Below are 22,496 nucleotides of genomic sequence, written 5' to 3' on the forward strand. Positions count from 1 at the left end.
TGTTTTTTTTGTTTTCTTATTAATATTTTTTTACTGAAGTATAGTTTATTTACAATTTTGTGTTAATTCAATGTGTTTTTATTAAAACCCACACTTGTGCATAATCTTTCCTACCAGACTTTCTGACCAACTGGGGCAGCTTCCCACAAGTGGATTCTCTCTCTTCTTCCAGACTCTTGACCAGACTAGAAGAGTAGAAGCAAGAATTGAACTTTTTCTGGGACACAAAGGGTTTTCCTGTGGGGTATAATCCCTGGCTCTCCAGCCACTAGTGGCAAAAAAAAAAACAACAACCAATCTTGCTCATGCCAGTAAGACTTAATTAAAGGAATTCTTCTGGTGGAAGGATCTCTGTTTCTCAAGAGAAAAAAACGTGGAGTCATACAGCAACCCCAGGCAGGGGACCAGGGTCAATCAGAGTGAGAAAACCTAGGGAAGCACAGGCTCTCACTCCAGGTAGGGCCATCAAAGCAACAATGAGAACCTGCTGTATAGCACAGGGAACTCTACTTCACTTCGCTGTACAGTGGAAAATAACACAACATTGTAAAACAACTGTACCCCAATTAAAAAAAAAAAAAAACACATCAACCAAAACAGCACAGAAAATCATCACAGCAACAGATGCCTCATGACCCTAATGTCCACAGTGCTAGTAAGAGGAGAATACTCCAGAAGAATAGAGTAAAGCTTTGAGAGAACTGAAAGGTAAAGATTAGTTTTGGTTTTGCAGCTAACTTGGAAATGGTAAGTTCTCTCTTCTTTTGTGAACTGTTTTCTAGTGGGGGGGTGGAGGGGAGGAAGGACTGTTAATCATCACTAAATAAAAGATATAAAAACATGGAGGAAAAAAATGACTGGCATGGCCAGCATTATTTAGACCCATAACCACTATTTCATTATCTAACTCAATCATGTGATGGCTGGCAACTGTCAATCCAGGGCCACTTAAACAAAAAAAAAGTAGGACTCCAACGATTCTCCAATTCGCATTGATCAAGCCTAGTGACAGGTGTCTCCGAAGCCATTACTGGTGCCAGGACATGGATAAACCCTCCTGCTCACAGATGGCAATGACAGCACTGTCATTTGCACACATGTACCATTTGGATATGACATTGCAGCAGGAAGGAAAAAAAAAAACTAGGTAGAAGCTAGGCAGCCCCTGGAGTGGAGCAGAATATAGGTCAGTCCAGGAAGGAAGCTGTCCCACTGCATCCACGGAGCCACATATCCACCCAATAAGCATTTCCTAACAGCAGTTAGGAGCTGGAAATTGAAACAAACCTCAGTGGGGTGGCTGGGCTTTGATAGCCCTCTGTGTTCTGATTTTGAAGCTCCCCATGCATCCACGAGGCAGAGAAACATGTATGACCCCCATTTTAAAGATGGGGGCACAAAGGCTGAACAACACGGGCTGGGAGCCGGCCAGGCCGGGGCTAAGCCACCTTGCCCCACCCAGGGACATCTCTAAGGTTCTCTGGGCTATGGGGCCAAGATGGGCCCTTCTGGTCTTTCTTCTTGGCCGGCCCTCCTCCTGCTCCAACACTGTCCAGATCTCGCCCTTTCAAGCCCCCTTCCTGGCGAAGCCACTGCCAGCACTTTGTTCCTCGATGAGCCCACTCACATCTGATATTCCCAGTCCTTCTGACACATAGTAGATAAGGCAGTTTTTTAAAAAAAGAACACAACATAGTTCCTGATTATACATGTTTTCTGTGACATCATGGAAAATTTAGAAAATCCAGAAGAGAAAATAAATATCACCCATAACCCTGTCACCAGAGGCTCTTTGGTCATATGTCCCTCTGGGGGACAGGAGCATCCATTTGTCCCCCTTGTAGCACTAGCCTCAAACCCACTGAGTTGTACGGATCAGGTACTGAATGGATGGTTATTATTTTGCCAAAACCAGTGTCGATAAACTTTTGGCAATAATACCCCAACACTGCCCCCTTAAAATCTCTTATCTTAGCCAGATGCTTCTGTTAAGCGTGTGTTGAAATCACTTAGCAAATTGTTTACTTCCTCCATCAAAAACCTAAGGGTCCTACGAAAGCTTTCATTACTGAGCTCACTTCTCAACAGTATTTTGCCAAGTGTCCCCATCCCGTGCGTGTCAATGCCAGCATTTACTCAGTGCTTATCCTCTGTGCCTTGCGCTGCACTAAGTCCCCAACAAGAATCGTGTCATTTAATCTTCATAGCAATCCTAAGGTAACTATCATCATTTGTTTCCTACTTTTACAAATGAAAAAACTGAGAAACAGCAAGGTCAAGTAACTTGCCTGAGGTCACACAGCCAGCAAGTGACAGAACTGGGATTTGAATCCAGGCAGCCTGCCCCCAGAGCTTGGGTTCCTCATCACTGTAGTAACCTGATTCTGCCTAACTAGGTAAAGGGACCACAACCAACACCCTGCGGTCGGTGCACACTCACTGACATCCTCTCAGGAAACACTTCCCCAGAGAACCAGCAGATCGGATCAAGCAGAGCAGGGAATGGAACTCCTTTGCACTGTATCTAGCAGAGTGTCTAGACCAAAATAAATGCTCAATTTTGTAACCTGGAGTTTCCCTGTACGTTTTTGTGGTTCTGTCTCCTACCAGAAAGCCAGCTCCTTGAGCGCAAGGGCTAGGCACCCTGCCCTGCCTCTTATTCTCCAAAGCGGTGCTTTGGCAAATAGCAGATGATCATACATTTTGTTGATCATGTGATGAAGGGATAGAGAAAAAAGAGGAGGAGTAACATGGTGAATAAGAAAAAGAACAATTATTTTTTTCTTGTCAAATCAAATAACAGATTTCTTTGGTAGGGCATGGACTTTGTGATATTGATTATTTCAGTGCGGGGAAGGCAAACAGAAAGGGCGGGGGGAAGGCAAACAGAAAGGGGAGGAAAAGCACACAGTCTACAAAATTGGAATGTCCAAAGGTAGAGAGTGCTACTGTGGCATGCTGAGCCTTGCAGGCAGGATCGCTGAGGATGGCCAGAAGATGACTCCATTCTTTGGCCCATGCAGGCAGGCACGCGTGGGCTTCAGCAAAGTTAATTGACCCTGCTTGACTGATGCCCCAAAAGGCCGCAGAAGGCTGTCAACAGAAAGGTCCTTATCTTTCTGGAGAGATTACACAGCATAGGGGCTGGCAATGGGCTGGCCAAGGTAAAACAAGAATTCCAAGCCATGAATGAGGCTGTTCTAAGATGAAGGTAAAAATATTCCTTCTGTGGTTTCCCCAACTATAAACAAAAAGGAGCTACACAGATTGATCAGATTATCCAAAATTTTCAGGGAATGAGGTGCTCAAGCTTACCTGCGTGATAACCTTGTAGCATCTGGGTATGTGTTACTTCAACAAACACTTTCAGCTACAACAGCAGTAAGACCCTTTCCTGGGTCTTATTTCTAAATCCGAAGCTCCTTTATATAAAACAGATAAATACCAGTGGGAAGAAATGCACTCTTCAGTGGAGAGGGAGAGGGTAAAAGCTTCCCCACCGATCTCCAGCAGTCCTTCACCTGGGTCTGTAACACTCCCTCTCATCCCATCTGGGGCACATCCTGACTGAGAGAAACCCAAAGCTTGTGTGCATTTCACCCTCACTAGTTCTGAGGAGGCCTCCAGCCTCTCCCGCAGGCAAAAAGACCCAGCCAGAGTGCCCAGCACGCAAAAGCTTCCCCACCAAAGGGGGCGCCGTGCCAGGTAAAGGCCCCACCTTGGGAGCATCATCCCTGCCCACTGTGGCGGAAGGCTCTGCTTTAGAAATGAACTCTGGAAGCCCAACAGCGTTAAATGAAATCTGTGTGTCTCCATGACACAAAGCAGCTTGATCTGAAAGAAAGTATTCAACCAAGTCAATCGCTTTTAGCTATGCATCTGGATTTTTTGGACTGCAGTTTTTTCCATTTACATGTGGCGGCCTGGTTGCTGAAATACAGCCACAGACTTGGTAAAGCAAGGTGGCAAAAGAAGTCCTGGTGGGAGCTCACCTTCTGCAGTTAAGCCCATTCTGCAGGTAGTCTGTTGCTTGCCCCCACAGATGACAGCCACATACAGAGAATCAGGTGGCAGGCTAATAAGGGGAACCCCCCTGAGGAAACCAGCTGCACAGTGACTATCATTTGCTAATTAGATAGTCTGGGGGGGGGTTAAGATTTGAGGGAACCAATTTTTAAAAAAAAATTTTGCTTGCCTTGATATCTCTAGTTGGATGTCTAACAGGTATTTCAAACACTGACACGTCTATAACCGAGCTCTTGATAGACTCACCCCTAAACTTTCCTCCTGCAGCCTCATCCATCTCAGTCAAGGAACACCATTCCCTTCACTGAGTAGATGAGGACCTCTGGAGTCATCCATGTCTTCTTTTTCCCACACCACACTTCCAACCCATCAGCAAGTCCGGTTGGGTCTACTTTCAAGGTATCTCCAGAATCCGGCCCCTTTCTTCCACCTTCACTGTGACCATCCTGGTCCAAGACGGATGGCCTCACCTGGATGAAAGCAACAGCCTCCTCACTGGGCTCCCTGCTCCCACCCCCACCTCACAGCCTGTTCTCTACTCAGCAGATCCCTCTTGTGCTTAAACCCCTCCAGCGGCTCCCCAGCACACGGGAGTACAAGCCCAAGTCCTTCTGTGACCTGCAAGCCCCTGAGGTTCCTCGGATTCATCTCGATGTTCCTCCCCTCCCCCCCAACTCAGGCCATACCAGCCCCTCCTTGTTCTCTGAACACTAGTTTTCTCTCCCTCTGTGGTCGTATTTGCTGTTCTCTCTACTTGGAAAGCTCTTCCTGTAGCTCTCCTCATGGCTCACATCTCACCTCAAGTTTTACTCACATTACCTTCTCAGTGAAGCCTTCCCTGCTCCCCTAGTCAAAACTGTCAGTGCCTCTGACACTTCTCACCCCGTTTCCCTGACTCATGTTTTTTTCTCCTCAGCACTTGTCACTAACACATTATGTGTTGTACTCATTTATCTTATGTTGTACTTATTTGTCTTATCTCTCTGCCACTAGAATACAAGCTCTGTGAGGTCTAAGATTTTCATCTGTCTGGTTCAACTGCTAGGAACAGAGCAGTAAAGAGTGCCAAGTGCCTACTGGGTACTCAGTAAATACATCTTGAATGAGTGGAAGTGGGATAGACCAGTATCTTTAAGTCAAAAATCTATTTTGAATAAGCCAAACAGGCTTAGAAAATTAACAAACAACAACAACAAAAAGAAATGGTTGGACAAATGATACAAATCAGATAAAGTGACGAAAGCCACTTGAAATTCCACTTTTTATAATGATGGACTAAGTGATAGTGATCAGGACAAACTCCTGCAAAGAGACCTAAAAAATCTAGATTCAATATGAAAAATGCCTTCTTAAATATCTTGAGAATTAGCACCCAGAGGGGTAAACCTATCATAAAAAGCTGCTTTTGTCCTAAGGACATCTGCTGACCTGGAAGAAACTTCTACTGCATCCTTGGCCTACTCTAAGAGCTAGGGAGACCAAAGTCAAACCCAGGGCCTTTCAAAGGAGCAAACTGTTATAAACCATTGTCACTTTAGGCTAGGACCCCTATGCTATGGTCTGAGTATTTGTGTTCCCCCCTCCAAATTCATATGTTGAAATCCCGACCTTCGAGGTGATGGTATTAGAAGGTGGGCCCTATGAGAGGTGATTAGGTCATGAAGCTAGAGCCCTCATAAATGGCCTAGTGCCCTTATAAAAGAGGCCCTGGGGCTCTCTCTGTCTCCTTCCACCATGTGAAGTTCAAGTGAAAAGATGGCCATCTGTCTAGGAAGTGGGCCTTCACTAGATACCAGATCTGCTGGCACTCTAATCTCAGACTTCCAGCCTCTAGAACAATGAGAAATAAATTTTTGTTTATAAGCCACCTAGTCTATGGTATTTTGTAATATCAGCCTGAACAGACTGAGGCTGCTCTCGGAACAAGGATGAACCAGAATAAACCAGGCCTGCAACCTGACTGGCCATCACCTGGAGAGTTCCAAGAACCACAGGTCTCAACCTGATTGAGGGTGGTCTCTGACTGACAGGGCCCCTCCAGCCCTGGCAGAAGCAAATAAAAATCCTCTCTGGAGGAAAGTACCATCATCTTAGGCCTCAACATACCCCTATACATAAATTTTCAAATACAAATATTCAAGCACGCAGAGATAATCCAACATGCAAAGAAACAAGATACCAGGACGGGGAACCAGTGGTAACAAAAGCTGACAAAACGGACTCCCAAACCTTGAAATACTGGAATATCTGACAGTCTCTTATGCAGCCAAGCCTACCATGTTCAGAGAAACAGAAGACAAGTTTGAAAATTCCAGGAAAGAAGTAGATACTACTTTAAAAGATTTGAAAAAAGAAAAAAAAAAAAAAAAAGAAAGAAATCCTAGAGCAAATAACACTGAGCATGTAGAGTATTTATGGTGGGCAGGGAATTGAACTTGGGGCAAATGTCACGTAATCTGACTTTCTCTTCCAATAAAAATAAAGAGAGAAGCAGTCTTCAAATTAGGGGTGAGTATTCATTTTACATGTTTTTCAGCTATAATGAAACAAACTGTCAGCTAACCACAGACATACAGGTTCCTAAATCCTAAGGGGGTTGGGGGAAAGCAAGCTCTCTATAAGAGACTTCATAAAAAGAGAAAAGAACAGAACAACTATCCAATTTCCTCCTTCTCTATATCCATCAACATGGAGGTACATCCTTTATATAGCCTTCTGGCAATTTCCTATCATAAGAGAACCTCCATAGCACTTCCAAGCATTCTGGTTTTAAGTCTACTGGATGAGAACCAGAATACTCAGTGGTCTCATAAAGGCTCTGTTTGCTTCCCACCCAATCAGAGATTCTTAACTCAAGTGATGCTAGAAATAACCATCATCCCTGCAACAAACAGCTGTGTCGCATCCCGTTTCCCCCTCCCTCTCCGCCCTCAGCCTCCCTCCACTAGCTGCTATCTTTAAGCCACAGGGCAGACAAGAGAAAAACAATTAGTCACCCCAGGTTTTGCCCACTTTCCCCACAATCCATGTCATTCAAAGCACAATCACTGGAGACAACAAGATGGCTTTAGAAGCCAAGCAGGCACCTACAGGTCTGAAAGACTTGAAGACTTTTTCCAAGACTTCATGGAGCGTCTTCTTGCCGCAGGAGGAGATATAATCCTGTGCTAGCTGCAAAAAAGGCAGGCAGTCCTCGCTCTCACTCCACACGTGCTACATGCCCGCCGGCAAGGGAAAGGAGAAAACAAAGACACACAGTTATTATACTCAGTTTGAAATAAACAAAGCCAAGAAGATTTTTTTTTCTTTAATTACGTGAATTCGAAGAAGGCCTCCATTCCAGAGTAAAATCCATAGAGTCATCCTTGATTTGTTTGCACTGAAGGAGATCAGAAAATGCATACCCTGCAGAAAACCCCCACGCTTCTGGTCCATAATCTCACCTGCTCAATTTTCCATCAGATCTGCTCATACGCAGTAAAAGCGGCATTGGGATCAATATTCCCCCACCCATGATTTCCACCGCCCCCCTTCTGGTGCCAGCTACGGGGGGTTTTAAAACAGGAGGAAGGAGAAACCGAGAGCCTGTGTAATCCTTACCTTTGCCTTCAGCACTGGCTGAAGGATTAATTAGGCATGGTTTGTAACTGCTTACTTCGAGATATTCTTTACCCAGATTAGCCTGTGATGATAAATTTACTTCAAGATGAAATGAATTCAGGAGAACACACAGAAAAGTCATCACTAAGTCACCAGGAAACAAAGGCTTTCTGAAAGCTCACCTTCCCTTAAAATGCTTTAAGAGGGCATCGTCGTACCCAAGCAACACTTTGCAATGTTAACACGCGCCAAGAGGAGACTGATTTAGGTTTTATTTTTTCTTAGGGCTAGACAAGTGGGGTATTTTTTCCCCAAATGAGGATATCCATTTTAGCACATCTTTAAGACTAGGCTAGTTTCTCCCATAAATGTTCAAGGATCTGGAATAAGTTCAAGAAACAGGCTTGAGAGATGTAGATGCAGAAGGCCCCTGCATATCTGAGCAATGGAGGGGGCACTGAGCTACCAGGATGACATCGGGGTATCAGTCAGGTACCAAGAATCACTGTTTAGAGGGGCCTGAGCAATGACAGCTCAACGTTGGTGAAAGAAGTGTAGAGGAGAGGAAGATATTTGGCAGATGAGAGCAAGGAGTAGGGACTAGGCAGCAAGAGACAAGATCAATTTGGAGAAATGGTCCATGTCAAGCACTTGCCCCCTCCTATTAATACAAATGATTAGAGCATCACCCCAGAAAGTCATATGCCCAACACTCAATAAACATATTTCACTTACTTCTCTCACTGCAGGATCTCCAGGAACTAGAAAGAACTTAAAACACTTCTCAGATCCAAGAGAGAATAACAAGGTGCTAATATGCCATCTTTACCACCCAATTATCTGTGTTTCATAGATATGAAGGTCCATTTCCGACACGTGCTGCTCTAATTCCAGCAGACTTCTAGAGTAGCTATCGCCTTGACCTAATAAAGATAACTTCTAGCTTCTCCAACCTTAGAGAATAGCTCAAACACGATTCCCTATTAATTAGAGGCCCTTAAAGTTGTTGAGCCTCTGAAATGCCATTTATATAATAGTCTCTTGCATTGTACAAAAACATAATAGTACAAAGCGCTTTTATATCCGTTACTGCACTTGATTCTTAATTAGTGGGGATTCTGCAAGACCAATAATAAAGTCCCACTTTATATAAGTTCAGCTCAGCACCCATTTTCAAACTCAAATTTTAAAAAGTTCAAGCATATTTCAAATTCTTATCCAAGTTAGAGATGGGGTTAACACCTAGCATCACACGATGGAAAATTTTAAGCCTGCCCTCCCTAGACTTGTTGTGAAGGTTAGAGAAAAAGTAAAATGTTTATTTAGTGCCTGGCACAGTGCCTGGCTGGCAAATAGTAGATATTCAATAAATGGTGGATGTAAGTCGCCTATGTCCCCTTTTGCATCTGCAGGAGGATTGGGGGGAGGGGTTTCCATCTGCCACAAGGCTAAATCAGACACCCTATGTGACTTCACTAAGAACGCTATCCAAGGCAACTTGGGATATAGTTCATTCAGAAGCATGTGTATCTATGAAAACCTTGCATGGCTATTTTTTAACTACATGTTTTAAAAAAAGTACTTCAAATTACGAAGTAAACTAAGGAAAGTATATCACTCAAACAATAACAGAATCACAGAGTATCCACCACTGCTTGGTAATCAGTTTATTCAGTTTGAGTGTTTCTAGGGCATCTATAGCCTCATGAGGAGATTATTCATGCCACAATTTTCATTACTCCACTTTTGGAGTTGTTGATTTACGAACATATTGGAGAAGAAAGACTTAACACCTGCCAAAGGGCCTTATGTCCAGTGTGCCTAAATCTCCTTCCCGTGGCTCTCTAACTCATCCTGAATTCCCAGTAGTGTTGGTTTTGCGGCTTAAAAAAGAGTTTTAACTGAAGCCCTGCCCAAATGATAACGTGAGGGAGCAGGGGATTTGGAATAAGACAGGCCCAGGTGTCCACGGCCGCTTAAAAGACATCACTTGCTAAACGTTAATTGTTTCACGTCCACTGTATCTCATAATAAAAGGTATTCAGTTTTATTCATTGAAACTGTCCCCTTCTAAAATTAATCAAGACAGTCGGCATACAAGATAAGATGAACTGAAAATTAAGTCTGCAGTTGAGAACATAAAGACAAAGGGGAAACAACAGAAGAAGAAGAATGTAAAACCAAGTGAGATTAGGACCAACAGTGCCGGTAGACAAGCCTGGCACTTGCCACGGATGGGGCACAGATTTGCCTCCACTGCTTTCCAGAGGCCTATGCTGTGCAAAGAAAGACATGCCATCAGTGCCCCGAGGCAGTGCCCACATTTAAAACAGACCAGCTCTTCAGAACTAACAGGAAAGGGACTAGGGACAGGAGGGTTACCTCTTAGGAAAATAGAGAGGCCCATTCCAAAACCAAGGGAAGGCAGAGAGAGCAATGCGGTGGCTGGGCTGAAGCTACTGAGAGCAGGATCTGGGGTCTAGTCTTGTACAAAGACAAATGGGCACTTGAAGACCCACAGTCCTGCACCACAGGGCGTGGCTACAAGGCCTTGGACTTGGAAAATATCAAGCATATGTAACCAAACACCCACTTTGGCCACGAAAAAACTATAGCAGGGAGTCAGAGAACCTATGGCTTTGAACAATGTCATTCCCTGGCAAATATAAATCTGAGGACAGAATGTACTGAATTTCCAATAGGGTAGTTAGAGCCGAGGCAGATCGCAGACCTGGACTATTATAATAGGGGAAATGCCAAGAAAAGGCTTCGCAGAGGAGGGGAAAGCGGTGGTTCTTAAGCTTTAGCTTGCATCACAATCACCTGGAGGCTTATTAAAACACAATTGTTGGGTCTCACCCCAGAGTTTCTGATGGGGGATGGGGCTGAGAATTTGCATTTCCAACAAGTTCCCAGGTAATGCTTCTGCTGCTGGTTCTGGGACCGCAATCTGAGAACGAGAACCAGAATGGAACTTTGACTAACTACATATTTGAGGGTGGGCGTTACATCAAAAAAAATCTAAATGTCATTACTGACTAAAACCACCTCGAATTTTCAGGATGGCATGGGTTGCAGTGAAGTGGCCCACCTCGTACCTACCTTGAGCAGCCTATAGATTCCTGCTCATTTAGAGTTGAAAATCCCCAGTGAGAACTCTGGTTTCAGCACACACCATCTGCGGCCGTTCTTTCTGTTACTAAGTTGGGTCAGAGTTTATTATCAAAGCTCACCCAGCTTAAGACATTATAACAATGTCATCTGCAAACAGGAAAATGAGCGCCTTTCTGTTTTCTGTAGTATAGATGAGAACATCCAGCTTACCCCAAAATGGAATTAGATCATCGAGGTAATTCAATCCCACAAACATCTTATTGATAATCTGTGTGCTCCTACTGTTCTACCACTTGTGGGGATGGCGCTTGACTTCCTGGTGCTTAGGCAGAGCTGGGGGTGGCAGGGGAGCTAAGAACACGCCCGTTGTCCTCCCAGGACTCAGTTATCTGTGTCAAAGGGCCATTGCCAAGGGCCTCACTCTCACTGCATGGGTTTTCTGCTGTCAGCAGTACTGGGGAGTGCATTTCAAGTTGGTGCAGCTTAACACAAAACTGACTGCTCTCCACAGAAGAGATGGTATAAGAGGGTAAGAGCTACAAGCCATCTCATGCCAGCCAACGTATTTCTGCCCAGAGAAGAGCATGGCTGGCCACACCTACCACCTGCTCTTGGTGTCAAACACTGCTCTGTTTTACCAAGGAGGAAACTGAGGCTCAGAAAGGTTAAGCAACTTGTCTGTAGTCACACAGGAAGCAACAGGCAAAGCCAGGATGTCAAGAGAGGTGTCATGCCTTCAGCCTGAGCCTCAGCTCCTTCCTTTGTAGGTCGCAGAAAATAATAATACCCACGGGGTGGATATAAACATTCCATGAGATAATCTGTAGATAACCCTGCCTCTCATTGGGCAGGGGCCCAATGAGTGCTTATTCCCTCCTGTTTGAACTTATATTAGCAGAATTTTACTCTCAGGATCCCCACCCATGAATGATGAAGGGCATATCTGTTTCCCTGAAATAATCTCTCTGTATGAATAATGCATGGCCACTGTGGAAGGCATTACAGCCTACCACTATTGCTCGTTTAATCTGCAAATAATAATGTGATATAGGTATGATTATCCCCATTTGACAGAAGAGGAAACTGAGAATAGAGTTTAAATTTAACAAGAAAGTGCCTTCTTTCCACTATACCACCATGTAAACATGATGCGATCTCATTCAAACAAGTTGTATTTTCTTTCTCCAAAATGAAAAGGTTGTTATTTAGTCACATAGTTAAGAATAGAGACATGCCTAGGACGAAAACGGAGAGAGAAAGACATAGGCATAGGCACACATATAAAATTAAATCACACAGTCCCTCTATAAATAAAACATTTTTCTTCAATACTATGACAACTGCTACCTTTGTTTTTGCATTGAGGAGGGATGAAACTCTACAAAACTGTGGACCCAAACATGTCGTGGACAGTAAGGGAGCACCCCCCTCCTTGTCGGCAGTGCCCAGGCACCAGGGAGGGGCCGGGCAGTGCACTTTGAGAGCTCCTTTCTCCTGGCCTGGGCGAAAAGGGAAACAGCTGGTGCTGCCATGCCCAGGAGCACGTGCCCCTCTGTCTGGCTGGCATGTTAGTGGCTGCCAACACTCCATTCCTCAAGCCTGACCGAGCTCTCAGGACCTTCTGAGCTGGCAGAAGAGGGGAGCACACTGCCTATGTGAGCTGTCGGCCACTTCCCCACGACACCTGAAGAGCCAGGCACAGTAGCTGCGTCCCTCAACTCCCAGCACACACAAGGCACTGGCAACGTTTCATCCCGGGACCTGAACTCCCTGGCCGTCCATGGAGAAAGACCTGAATCAGGACAGCAGTTTGGAAACGGACTGCAAGGACAGGATGGCCTGTGAAGCAAGAAGGGGAAGGAGTGCACAAGGGACCCAGGAGCTGCCAAAGAGAGGGCAGACAAAAAGAAGTCCTTGTTCCTAGGCCTCTGGAGCCCCCAGCCTGATGCTGCCTGGGGTACAGTCTGCATGGCAGAAGGCACAGCCCTCTGGGCTTTGGCTCAAGTCCTGGCTCTCTTCCTTCTTAGTGGCATAGTCCTGGATGAGTCCCTTAAACTCATTAGCCTCGGTTTCCTCACCTATAAAATGGGGATATAATAATACCCACCTTAGAGAATATTTGTGAGGCTCAGTAAGAAGTAGCCCTGGAACCCACAGTCTGAATTGGGTCCCCTGTTGTCACTCCTGTGGTGCTATATAATCACTATATAGCTATATAGTTCAAGTTGCTCTACCATCTATCAGCTGTGGGAAAGTTAGTAAACCTTGCTGGGCTTCACTTTTCTCATCTGTAAAGTGGAGGTGATTACAGAGTAGTTTGTGAGATTACTAAGATCAAATGAGTTCATATATGCAAAGTCTGACACACAGTAAACTGCACTTAAGTGGTAGTTGTCTTTGAAGCTGTCACTCTTGAAATTTAACATCTATCTTCTACACTAGACTGTTAGTCATTCATTCTTACAAACATGGATTGAACGCCTATCACATGTTTGACACTGACACTGTTCCAAGCGCTGCAATACAGTGATAAGACAAGCTCTCATGAAGCTTACAGACTAGTGGGGCAGGCAGAAAATAAACAGTGGACTATCAAGTGCTGATGAGCGCTATGATAAGAATAAAAGGGTGAGGGAGGGAGTATGTGGTCAGGAAGGTTTCTCCCAGGCCACAATGGCAAAAAGGAGCTGGCCATGGAAAGATGTGGGGGAAGAGTATTTCAGGCAGAGGGAACAGCAAACGTAAAGGCCCTGAGGCAGGAATGAGCTTGGCTTGTCTGAAGACCAGAAAGGCCAGTGTGGCAGGAACACAGTAAGCAAGGGGGAAGCACGGTCCAGGATGAGGTCATAGAGGTGGCAGGAGACAAATCATGTGGGGACTTGAAGCCAAGAAAGCTTAGGTTTTATTGAATAATGGGAAGTCAGTTTAGGAGAGGTAGGGAGTGGTGAGAACATGACTTGGATTATATTTTAAATAGATCCAGAGGGACTGCTGTGCAGAGACCCTGCCAGAGCCACTAATATCATCAGCCCCACTTTAGGCACTTTTCCCAAACAAGTCTGCTAGGGAGGTATTAATATCATCCCTATTTTACAGATGTGGAAATCATGTCAGAGAGGGGTTAAATAACTTCCCCCAAGGCTCAAAGTTAGATGTGGGGAGCTGGGGTGCAAACTCAAGTAGCCTGACCCCAGAGCCTGTGCCCCTAACCATTATACAACACTGCCTCTTAGATGAATAGAATGGCCCCATTCTAGGTAGCCCTGGCCAAGTGCAGAGTGAGCCCTCAACAAATGTCTGTTGAATGAATGAATGAATGATATAAAGACACCCTGTAAATTGAGAATTGCTATGTAAATATTCTTATGGTTAACAAATCCTTCAGATTACATTCCCTTCATCTCAAATTTCTTCTAATGTTTAGCAGATTTTCCTCGGAAAAGGAAAAGAACAGAGGTAGGACATTTACTTCATGTCTGAGTTCCCTTAGCTAGAGGCAAACAGCACTTGACAAGTCTGGCCTGGGACAGATTAGAGGAGATGTTTTGGGTGAAGAAAACTCCAGTGGTTGGCATCTTGTCCATTATGGCCTCTAGAAACTGAAAAAGTTCCAGTCTACCCAATGAATTACTCCCCCGCCCCAACGCCCACCATTATCTTTCTTCCCTATCTATTTCATTGAATTGTCAGTGAATGAATGCTTTCAAAAGAAATACTTTCAAGCACTTTACTCATACAGGTGGGAAAACATTTAAAATATAATATGGGTGGCCTTGAAAAAGGCCTGATATACTTAATGTTTCTGAATGATGGTTTGATAAACATATTCAAGGCAAGAAATAGCCTTGCTTTTCTCTACCCACTTATTCTCTTTGGATATGTCTCCTGCAGTGCCAGCAGGAAGGTTGTGTGGAACTCTCCCCCATAAAATCCGGAACCATGAGTGATTCTTGTCCCACCTCGAGCAATAAAGAGGGGGAAAGGTCACTGGCAGTCCAAGGAAGTCCAGGGCTAGAAGGGACTCCTAATCAAACCCTAACACTGCAGTTACTTGGACCCTGATGCCCTTTCCACTATATCCCTGGAGCTTACTTTTACAATGGAGTAAATCCCTTTTTAATAACCTCCCACTGACAATACTAATTTACTTATTTTAACTAGTTAATAGTGTTCTTACATACATTTATAGTTTACTTGCTCTTCACAAGTACCTATGATGGAGGCATTCTGATTAACCTCATTTTACAGGTGAGAAATTGAGGCTCTTAAAAAAGAGACAAGTTCTAAACTCTGGAACCCCAGATCTCTGACCCAAATTTGTGGGGTCCTTGCTGTGCAGTGGAGACTATTAGGTGCTTTATCTATTTGATCACCTGGGGGTTTGGTATTACACCCATTTTTTGGATGTGTACACTGAGCATCTGAAAACATTAAAATGCATTTGACCGGAGTCACACAGCCAGAACTCAAATCTGGCTGTCCCCCAATGCCATCCCTTTTCTAGAGTGTGGCAGGGCTGGGGCCAGGTCGGTTGTTCACCTTTGCGGGGTGGGGTGGAGGTGGTGGGAGGGGCATGCTTTATCGACAAGTCATACAGAAGCCTTCATCTCTCTGGGGCCAAGAGAGACAATCTTGCTGTCTCTGTAACTCCTTCTCGAACTTCCCGTGGGTGGTAGGGGCGCGCGACAGCTTGGACCTCAGCCCAGCTTTGTCTCACCCCACCTGAGGAGCCAGCGCCAGGCCTCGCTGAGGCGCTGCCCCACCTCCGTCCGCAGGGGCGGCAGCAGCGCCAGCTCCAGGCTCAGGCCGGCGACTCAGGCCGGTAACCTGAGCCCATAGCCGCCTCCATCTTACATTTGGGGACCATTATTTTTTCCTCGTCCTTACAAACACTTCATGAAGCGCCATCGTCGCCCAGTCTCTGCACCTCCCAGCCCAACTCCCCGGCCCTCTACATCCCCTTCCTAAACTACCAGCGCCAAGATCCCAGGTGGGCGCAGGATGCAAAGTCGAGGTTTTGGACACCGCAGTTCCAGGTCCCGGTACCTCCAAGCCTGGGGCAGGGCGAGGAGTGGGGTGGGGAGGGGGAATTCCCCCTCTTCTGGAAAAACCGAAGGGCTTTGGCAGGGCCGAGACCGCCGCCTCAGCTGGACAGAACCTCTCGGGCTCCAAACACCTCGTTGGAAGCTCACAGAGAAGCAATGGAAGCACGAGAGGAAAGGGGGATAGGCGTGCCTGTGTGTTTGTGTGTGTATGCGCACGCGCGAGTGCGTTTTTAAGATCCGAGGTGTAATTCCGCAAAGAAGATGCAGGAGATGGGGCATCGCTAGTGTGGACGGAGGCTTTGTGTCCAAACACCAACGAGAATAACATGGGGGAGGGGGACGGGAGCGGGTTCTCCCCGGCGGGGGCAACTCGAGGAGTTGTGTCTGCGTATTTAGAGGGTAACGGGGTTCCTCGCCTGGGCGGGACGCCTGGGTGTAGGAAGCTCCCGACTCAGGATCCTGTGGGAGGGGAGGGTCCGTGCGCCCCGGTCCGCGCGCCCTGGCCCGCACTGGTGCGAGGCTGAGACACCCCCGGAGATGCTCCAAGCCGAGCACAGCGCTCGAGCCGTGGGGTCGCGTCCCGGAACCAGCCCTCTCTAGCCCGGCTCCCCGGATCCTAAGGACGCCCCTGCCTGCCGCCTACCGGACGCACCCGGAGCGCTGACCCCAACGGGCCGGGCCCGAGGGCTCCCCCGGCGGAGCGCGGAGCAGCTGGGTGCGCCGCGGTCAGCCGGTTACGCCCCCCCACCTCCCGCCCCACCGCCTCGCGGCAAGGGAGCTCGGGCGCAGGGAAGCGGCTGCGAGTCCACACTCCCGCGCGCTGCGGCGGTCCCTCCCCCAGGCACTCACAAAATTGTCCCCGCAGCCGTTGTCCGGACACAGCACGTAGAAGGAGACGCCGGGGTCGGCGTAGAAATCCATCCTGCGCTCGGTCTCCTCGGTGGCGATGAGCTCGAAGGGCGTGTTGGAACACCATTTCTCCGCAACGTCAGCCAGCTGCTGGAAATCCATCCTGGCCCGCCGCGCCCGCTGCTCCCTCAGCCTCCTCACGCGCCGCCCGCCTCCCGCTCCCTTCGCCGCCCGCCCTCCTCTCCTCGGGCGCCCTCCTCCCGGGCGGGCAGCGCGCGGCTCTGTGGGCTCTCGGGCAGGCGGCGGGGCCGGGCGACGCGGGTTCCCTCCAGTCCCGGGGCTCCTCCCGGCGGGGACTGTTTACATGCTGTGTGTAACGGGGTGGGCGGCGACCAGGGACAGCGCGGCGCCGCGCCCGGCTCCTCCCCGCTCCGCCTCTCCGCCCGCCCCCTTTCGGGCAGCCACCGAGGCTGGCGCGGTGGCCGGGCGAGGTCGGCTGTGGGCGCGACCGGGCGGGACCCGGCGCGGCGGGAGAGACCGGGCGCTCCGCGAGCTCCCCTGTTTCACCCCCCCCCCCCCCGCCCTTTTTAAAAACTAACCCGGATCATAGCTGGGCCCTCCCAAACCCAGGGCCGCCCCGGACCGTGACGTCATGGGCCCCAGCCAATCAGCCGAGCCTGAGGCCAGCGCCGCGGCCTGCGAGCCCGGTGACGTCACAGCGCGGGCCCGAAATCCGCGGCTCCCAGGTTGCAGTGAAGTGGAGTTATGTGGATCGCGTTTTTCTGCTGTTGGAAGGCCGGGAAAGCGTTTTCCCCAATGCGACTGAAATGCAGGAAAGCTCACAGAATTGCAGATAACGTGTACCTTGTCTGAGGCTAGCAATGGAGGAGCTGACAAAACCTAAGGGAAACAGAGCTTTTCTTTTTCAGAAATCACAGCTCTGTTCTCTGATCAACGTAAAGAAATGTTTCCCATAAATACATTTACTAGACACTGAAATGAATGTCCATTTGGAAAGGAAGATGAAAGTTTTGGGATTTGGGGGGTTTGTGTGTGTATTAACATAAAGCTGAATATTTCTTAGAAGTAAGCCTTATAAGACTAGCTTGAATAGTAGTCACCTTCAATTCATATTGTATAACCTAAAATGATCAACTGCTAATTTGGGAGAGAAGAAAATACATTTTAGAACAGGAGTACAAGGCCCAAAGAGTGCACCTGTTGAATCCTCACTGGCTGCCGGGGACCAGACAGGCATTGCTGGCTTGCAGAAAATGCGTTGGACAGAGCCCTGGCCGGCAGGAAGTGAATGACTAGTAGCAGAGACAGGCTAAATAGCATTCATTCTACAAACATTTAATCAGCTTTTATCTTTAAAGTCTGTCTTCTGAACCAGGCACTGTGCTTTCCTTAGGGATGTAAATATGAATAATATGTAGTTCCACCCTCAAAGAGCTGGCAGACTAGGGAAGGGAAGCTCATGACACCACAAACCCATTGACCACACCACTTCCTCAATAGAATAGATGCGATTCTGGAAAATTGTTTTTCTTGCACATCTCTGGGATAGGAATTCTTTTTCCCTTGACTTCCCTTAATAAAATCAAAGCTGTATTCCCATAGTGAAAGTAGAAAATCCAGTTAATCTTTTGGTAGAGGAAGAGGTCACGATAGTGATCAGCCGAAAGGCATCCTGGGCATTGCATCCTATCTGATCTTTTTCCTGATGGGAGTTGTCCTTACCTGGAAGTTAATGCTCATGTGTAACAATTTCATGACTTCGTAATTTCCGAATCCCTTTAAAACCGTTCAGTTCAGTGAACATCCCTGGAGTATCTATTGAGTACCAGACAAAGATGCACAAGGCCCAGTTTTTGCCATCGAGGAATTTACAGACTGAACTAGGGAGGATTCTAAGATGACCTTCAAGATCCCTGTGTACACCAAGATTCCTGGTATACACAGATGTTCTCCCAATTATTCAAACAACCACTAATCTAGGCACTGCTGTGAGGGATTTTGCTGATGTAACTAAGGTCTCAAATCAGTTGACTTCCAGAGAGGGAGATGGTCCTTGGTGGGCCTGATGTCATCACGTGAGCCCTTACAAGGGACTGGGCTTTTCTTGGAGATTCAAAGCATGAAGTAGATTCATCGTCAGTGAGATTCTCCACTAATGGCTTTGACGATGGAGGGGGCTGCTCTCCTGGAGAGGATTCTAGGAGCTCAGAGCAACCCCTGACCACCAGCCAGCAAGGAAATGAGACTTGAGTCTTACAACTGCAACGACCTCAGTGAGCTTGAAGGTGAATTTTCTGCAGAGCCTCCAGAGAAGAGCTCAGCCTGACTGATAGCATAATTTCAGCCTTGGGAACCCTGAGCAGAGAACTCAGTTATGCCGTGGCTGTGCTAGAAATTCTGACTTACAGAACTGTGAGCTAATTAATGGGTGTTGTCTTAAGTTGCTAAATTTGTTTTAATTTGTTATACAGCAGTAGAAAACTAATACACAGGACAATGAAGGAGACAGACACAAGAATAAAAAAATTCAATACGCTGTTGTGTTACAAAATGCTGCTTTTTTCTTTCTTCTAAATAGGGACACCTCAAGATAGAGCAATTGTCCTTGTAGTCTTACCTGGTTCTGCCACTTAAAGCATTATATGCATTAGTCTGGAAGTTTCATAAATGAAGAGATTCTTTAAATTTGGAACTAAAATATATAAAAGACACAGCTTTTCTTCTTTTTGGAAAGGAGGGAGTTTTACAAATACATGTGTTTTTAAATCCATCTATCAAGTTTGCTCCAAGTGATGGATGACCATAATTACAAAGTTTTATTTTATTTAACAAATACTTTTTGTCAGAAGATGGAAAATTCTCAGGATGGAAAAGAGAACTCTGAGGCTTCCCTGGTGGCACAGTGGTTAAGAATCTGCCTGCCAATGCAGGGGACACGGGTTCGATCCCTGGTCTGGGAAGATCCCACATGCCGCGGAGCAGCTAAGCCCGTGCGCCACAGCTACTGAGCCTGCGCTCTAGAGCCCGTGAGCCACAACTGCTGAGCCCGTAAGCCACAACTACTGAAGCCTGCCCGCCTAGACCCTGTGCTCTGCAATAAGAGAGGCCACCACAGTGAGAAGCTCGAGCACCGCAAGGAAGAGTAGCCCCCGCTCGCCACAACTAGAGAAAGCCCGTGTGCAGCAGCGAAGACCCATCACAGCCAAAAATAAATAAATAAAATAAAATAAAATAAAAAGAGAATTCTGAATATAAAGCAATTGTTCAATAAATTGAATAGACATCGTTGGTTTCCTTAGAAAGGCATTGAGTTTAAAGAGCAGAGACTTGAGTTCTGGGTTGATTCCCACCTCAGTGACTTTAAGTTTCATGTATCGATAATCTGCAATTTACTTAATTGCCCTGAGCCTCAGTTTTCTCTTCTGAAAATGGTGACAATAAGTGAGATAAAGTATGTAAATTCCTTTCTCCAGAACCTGGCACACAGCAAGAGCTCAGTAAATGCCATGATTACTCTTAATCTGCTTCTTGGGAATGATTTGTAGGAAGATCAGCTGATGAATTTTAAAAGTAAAATTCAGGAGTGACATGAGGGTGATATAGCAGGGTGAGTACTGATCACAGATGATGTAAAATATTTTTTCCAAGCATTTGGAGCAGGGTTTCTCAATAGCAGCACTATTGATATTTGGAACTGGCTCTTTCTTTCTTGTGGGCAGTTATCTTTTGCATTGTTGGATGTTTAGCAGCATCCCAGGCATCTACCTGCTAGATGCCAGTAGCCTCCCACCCCCCCACTCCCCCTGCCACTGTGACAACCAAAAATGTCTCCAGACATTGTTAAATGTTCCCTGGAGGCCAAAATCACCCCCACTTGAGAACTACAGATTTAGAGAGAAAAGTCTTGTACTTTTCATGGAAAAGGTGCTCATATAAAAGCAGTGGAAATTAGTTCTGGAAAGTGCATCTACAGAGGCTGCTTGAACCTTGGTTTCCTTAACGCAACTGGAAAAGTCAGTTGCTTAGACAGGAAGCCAATAAGTCACTCTGCTTCCCTTCTGCTCGGACAGAGTCCTGTGAGGTGTCCTGTGTAGAGATGTATACAGGCTCCAGGTACAGGGCAGTGGTCATTCCGGAACTTCAGCCAGGTCTTTTGTGTAGCCCAAGGCTGAAGGAACATCAGGGACCCCTGAATCCCCTTTCTTTTTTTTTTTTTGCCTTTGGCCATTGATCAGAAGGAGAAGGAAAATTAAACCATAGCCCCATTGGCGTGCACAGAGTTGTTCAGGCTTCATTGCATTTAGAGAAATGTTTCTCTTCTTTTACAGTAATCTAGACTTTGCTCTTTCTGAACACTGTCTTTGGGAGATGTGTGTTGTTAAGGAGAGGAGGCATCTTCAAACCTGGCTGGGAGGTCTCAGAAGCCCGAATCGGAATTGCAAAGCCCACCCAAGATTCTCCTACTCAAGCTGACTCTTCCACCCACCCCTGTTCCCAAGTCCTCTGTGCCTTTTATTCTAGTGTGAGTAAGGCTGACTTGGATATATAATTTTACCTTTTATTTACTCCCACATTGTAAGCACATTTAATTAGCCCTACCATCTGGTGAATCTGCTTCATCCACATAGCCTCGTGGTCATGTGGCACAAGGAACGAGGCAGAAAGGGAAGTGTGGCTGGTTCCACATTCACCCTTTGAACCCAAGGTAGTTGTATTGTATCAAGAGGGACTGTAGACGCCAAGCTCCAGGAGGTGACCATCAGTACAGTGGTGTGTGATTTGTTACAGCAGTGACGGGAGAGGTGAAAGGACTCCAGGATCTGGAGACAAAACCCCCAAGAAGTCAACATAAGAGGGATGAGAGCCATCCCCACGTCTTCCCAATACACTCAGGAGAGGTGACACCTGGGCAGTGGGGTGGGGTGGATAAATAGAAGGTAGTCGGGTGAGTTCAGCCTATGCCAAAGTTTATGTTTCATTGTAACTGGAGTTTGAAAAAGAAAATTAACTTGGAAGATCAGCAAAAATGAAAGAATCTACATAAATGGGTCACTGTGACCCAAATACCCCTCAAACCTCAGGAGAAGAATTTTCTTCAGCATTCTTGCCCTCTGGCCAGAAAAATTCATTCTGAATTTTGTTTCTGAATCTGTCGATCTTAACTTCTACAAAATCATTTCTTTTTTATTATCCCTCTAAAGGCTTTGCATCTAGAATCTGAGGAAGCTTCGGGTTACATAATTTGGCTACATTTGCCTTCAAAGCATGTCTACCTGATCAAATTCCCTGATAAACATTTTCCTTTTATATATGACAAAGAAACAGAAATTATTTTTATTTTATTTTTTAAAATACATTTAAACACCTTGGCATTCTATTTTGTTCAGTCATTCCCCTCCTTGCCCTTACTCTCAACTAAAATAGTTTCTCATGTTCCCTGTTTCTAAACATCTTCATTGCCTTCTTTCCACATAACACACAAAACTCCCTTTTCAGCGATATCTCTTTGGTGGTGCTGAAAGAGAAACACAGACTTTATGGTGGCAAAATGGTTGTTTTAATATTTTTCTTTTCCCTTTCTGATCATGATTATAGTTCTGCCTTTATTTTATTTGTCTGCTAGGCTTATTAGCACCTAGTTATATTAGCTCATTCTCTAGCGAGGTGTCCCAAGAGCATTACTCCAGAACTCCTACAAGGATGTAGATTTCCCTCTGGGAAAAGGCATGTATCCAGGAAATTTGCTAAACCAGGACCTGCTGTCCTTAAATTAGCAGACTGATCTTTTATGATACGGCCACTTAGTAAGATACAATGATCTGGATGACAGCAGAGCTTGCT

The 22,496-nt window shown here is 46.2% G+C and overlaps 1 protein-coding gene across 2 annotated transcripts in view; it reads right to left on the reverse strand.

Annotated features, from left to right (window-relative positions):
* Nucleotides 1-17,142, reverse strand: part of MTURN (maturin, neural progenitor differentiation regulator homolog) — a 29,429-nt gene extending 12,287 nt beyond the window's left edge. Inside the window, exons 1-2 of one of the 2 annotated variants that reach the window (XR_004351448.1) lie at nt 16,635-17,142; nt 7,117-7,239 (exon numbers count right to left, since the gene is read on the reverse strand). Coding sequence is in view for 1 of the 2 variants with exons in the window: in XM_032643273.1 (XP_032499164.1) it covers nt 7,117-7,239; nt 16,635-16,796 (285 nt within the window). In the remaining variant the exon portion in view is untranslated. The remainder of the gene's footprint in view (nt 1-7,116; nt 7,240-16,634) is intronic. The other variant, XM_032643273.1, reaches the window with a different exon arrangement.
* Between the last annotated feature and the right edge of the window lie 5,354 nt (nt 17,143-22,496).

The sequence above is a fragment of the Phocoena sinus genome, chromosome 9, assembly GCF_008692025.1.
Source record: "Phocoena sinus isolate mPhoSin1 chromosome 9, mPhoSin1.pri, whole genome shotgun sequence".
NCBI classification, from domain to species: domain Eukaryota; kingdom Metazoa; phylum Chordata; class Mammalia; order Artiodactyla; family Phocoenidae; genus Phocoena; species Phocoena sinus.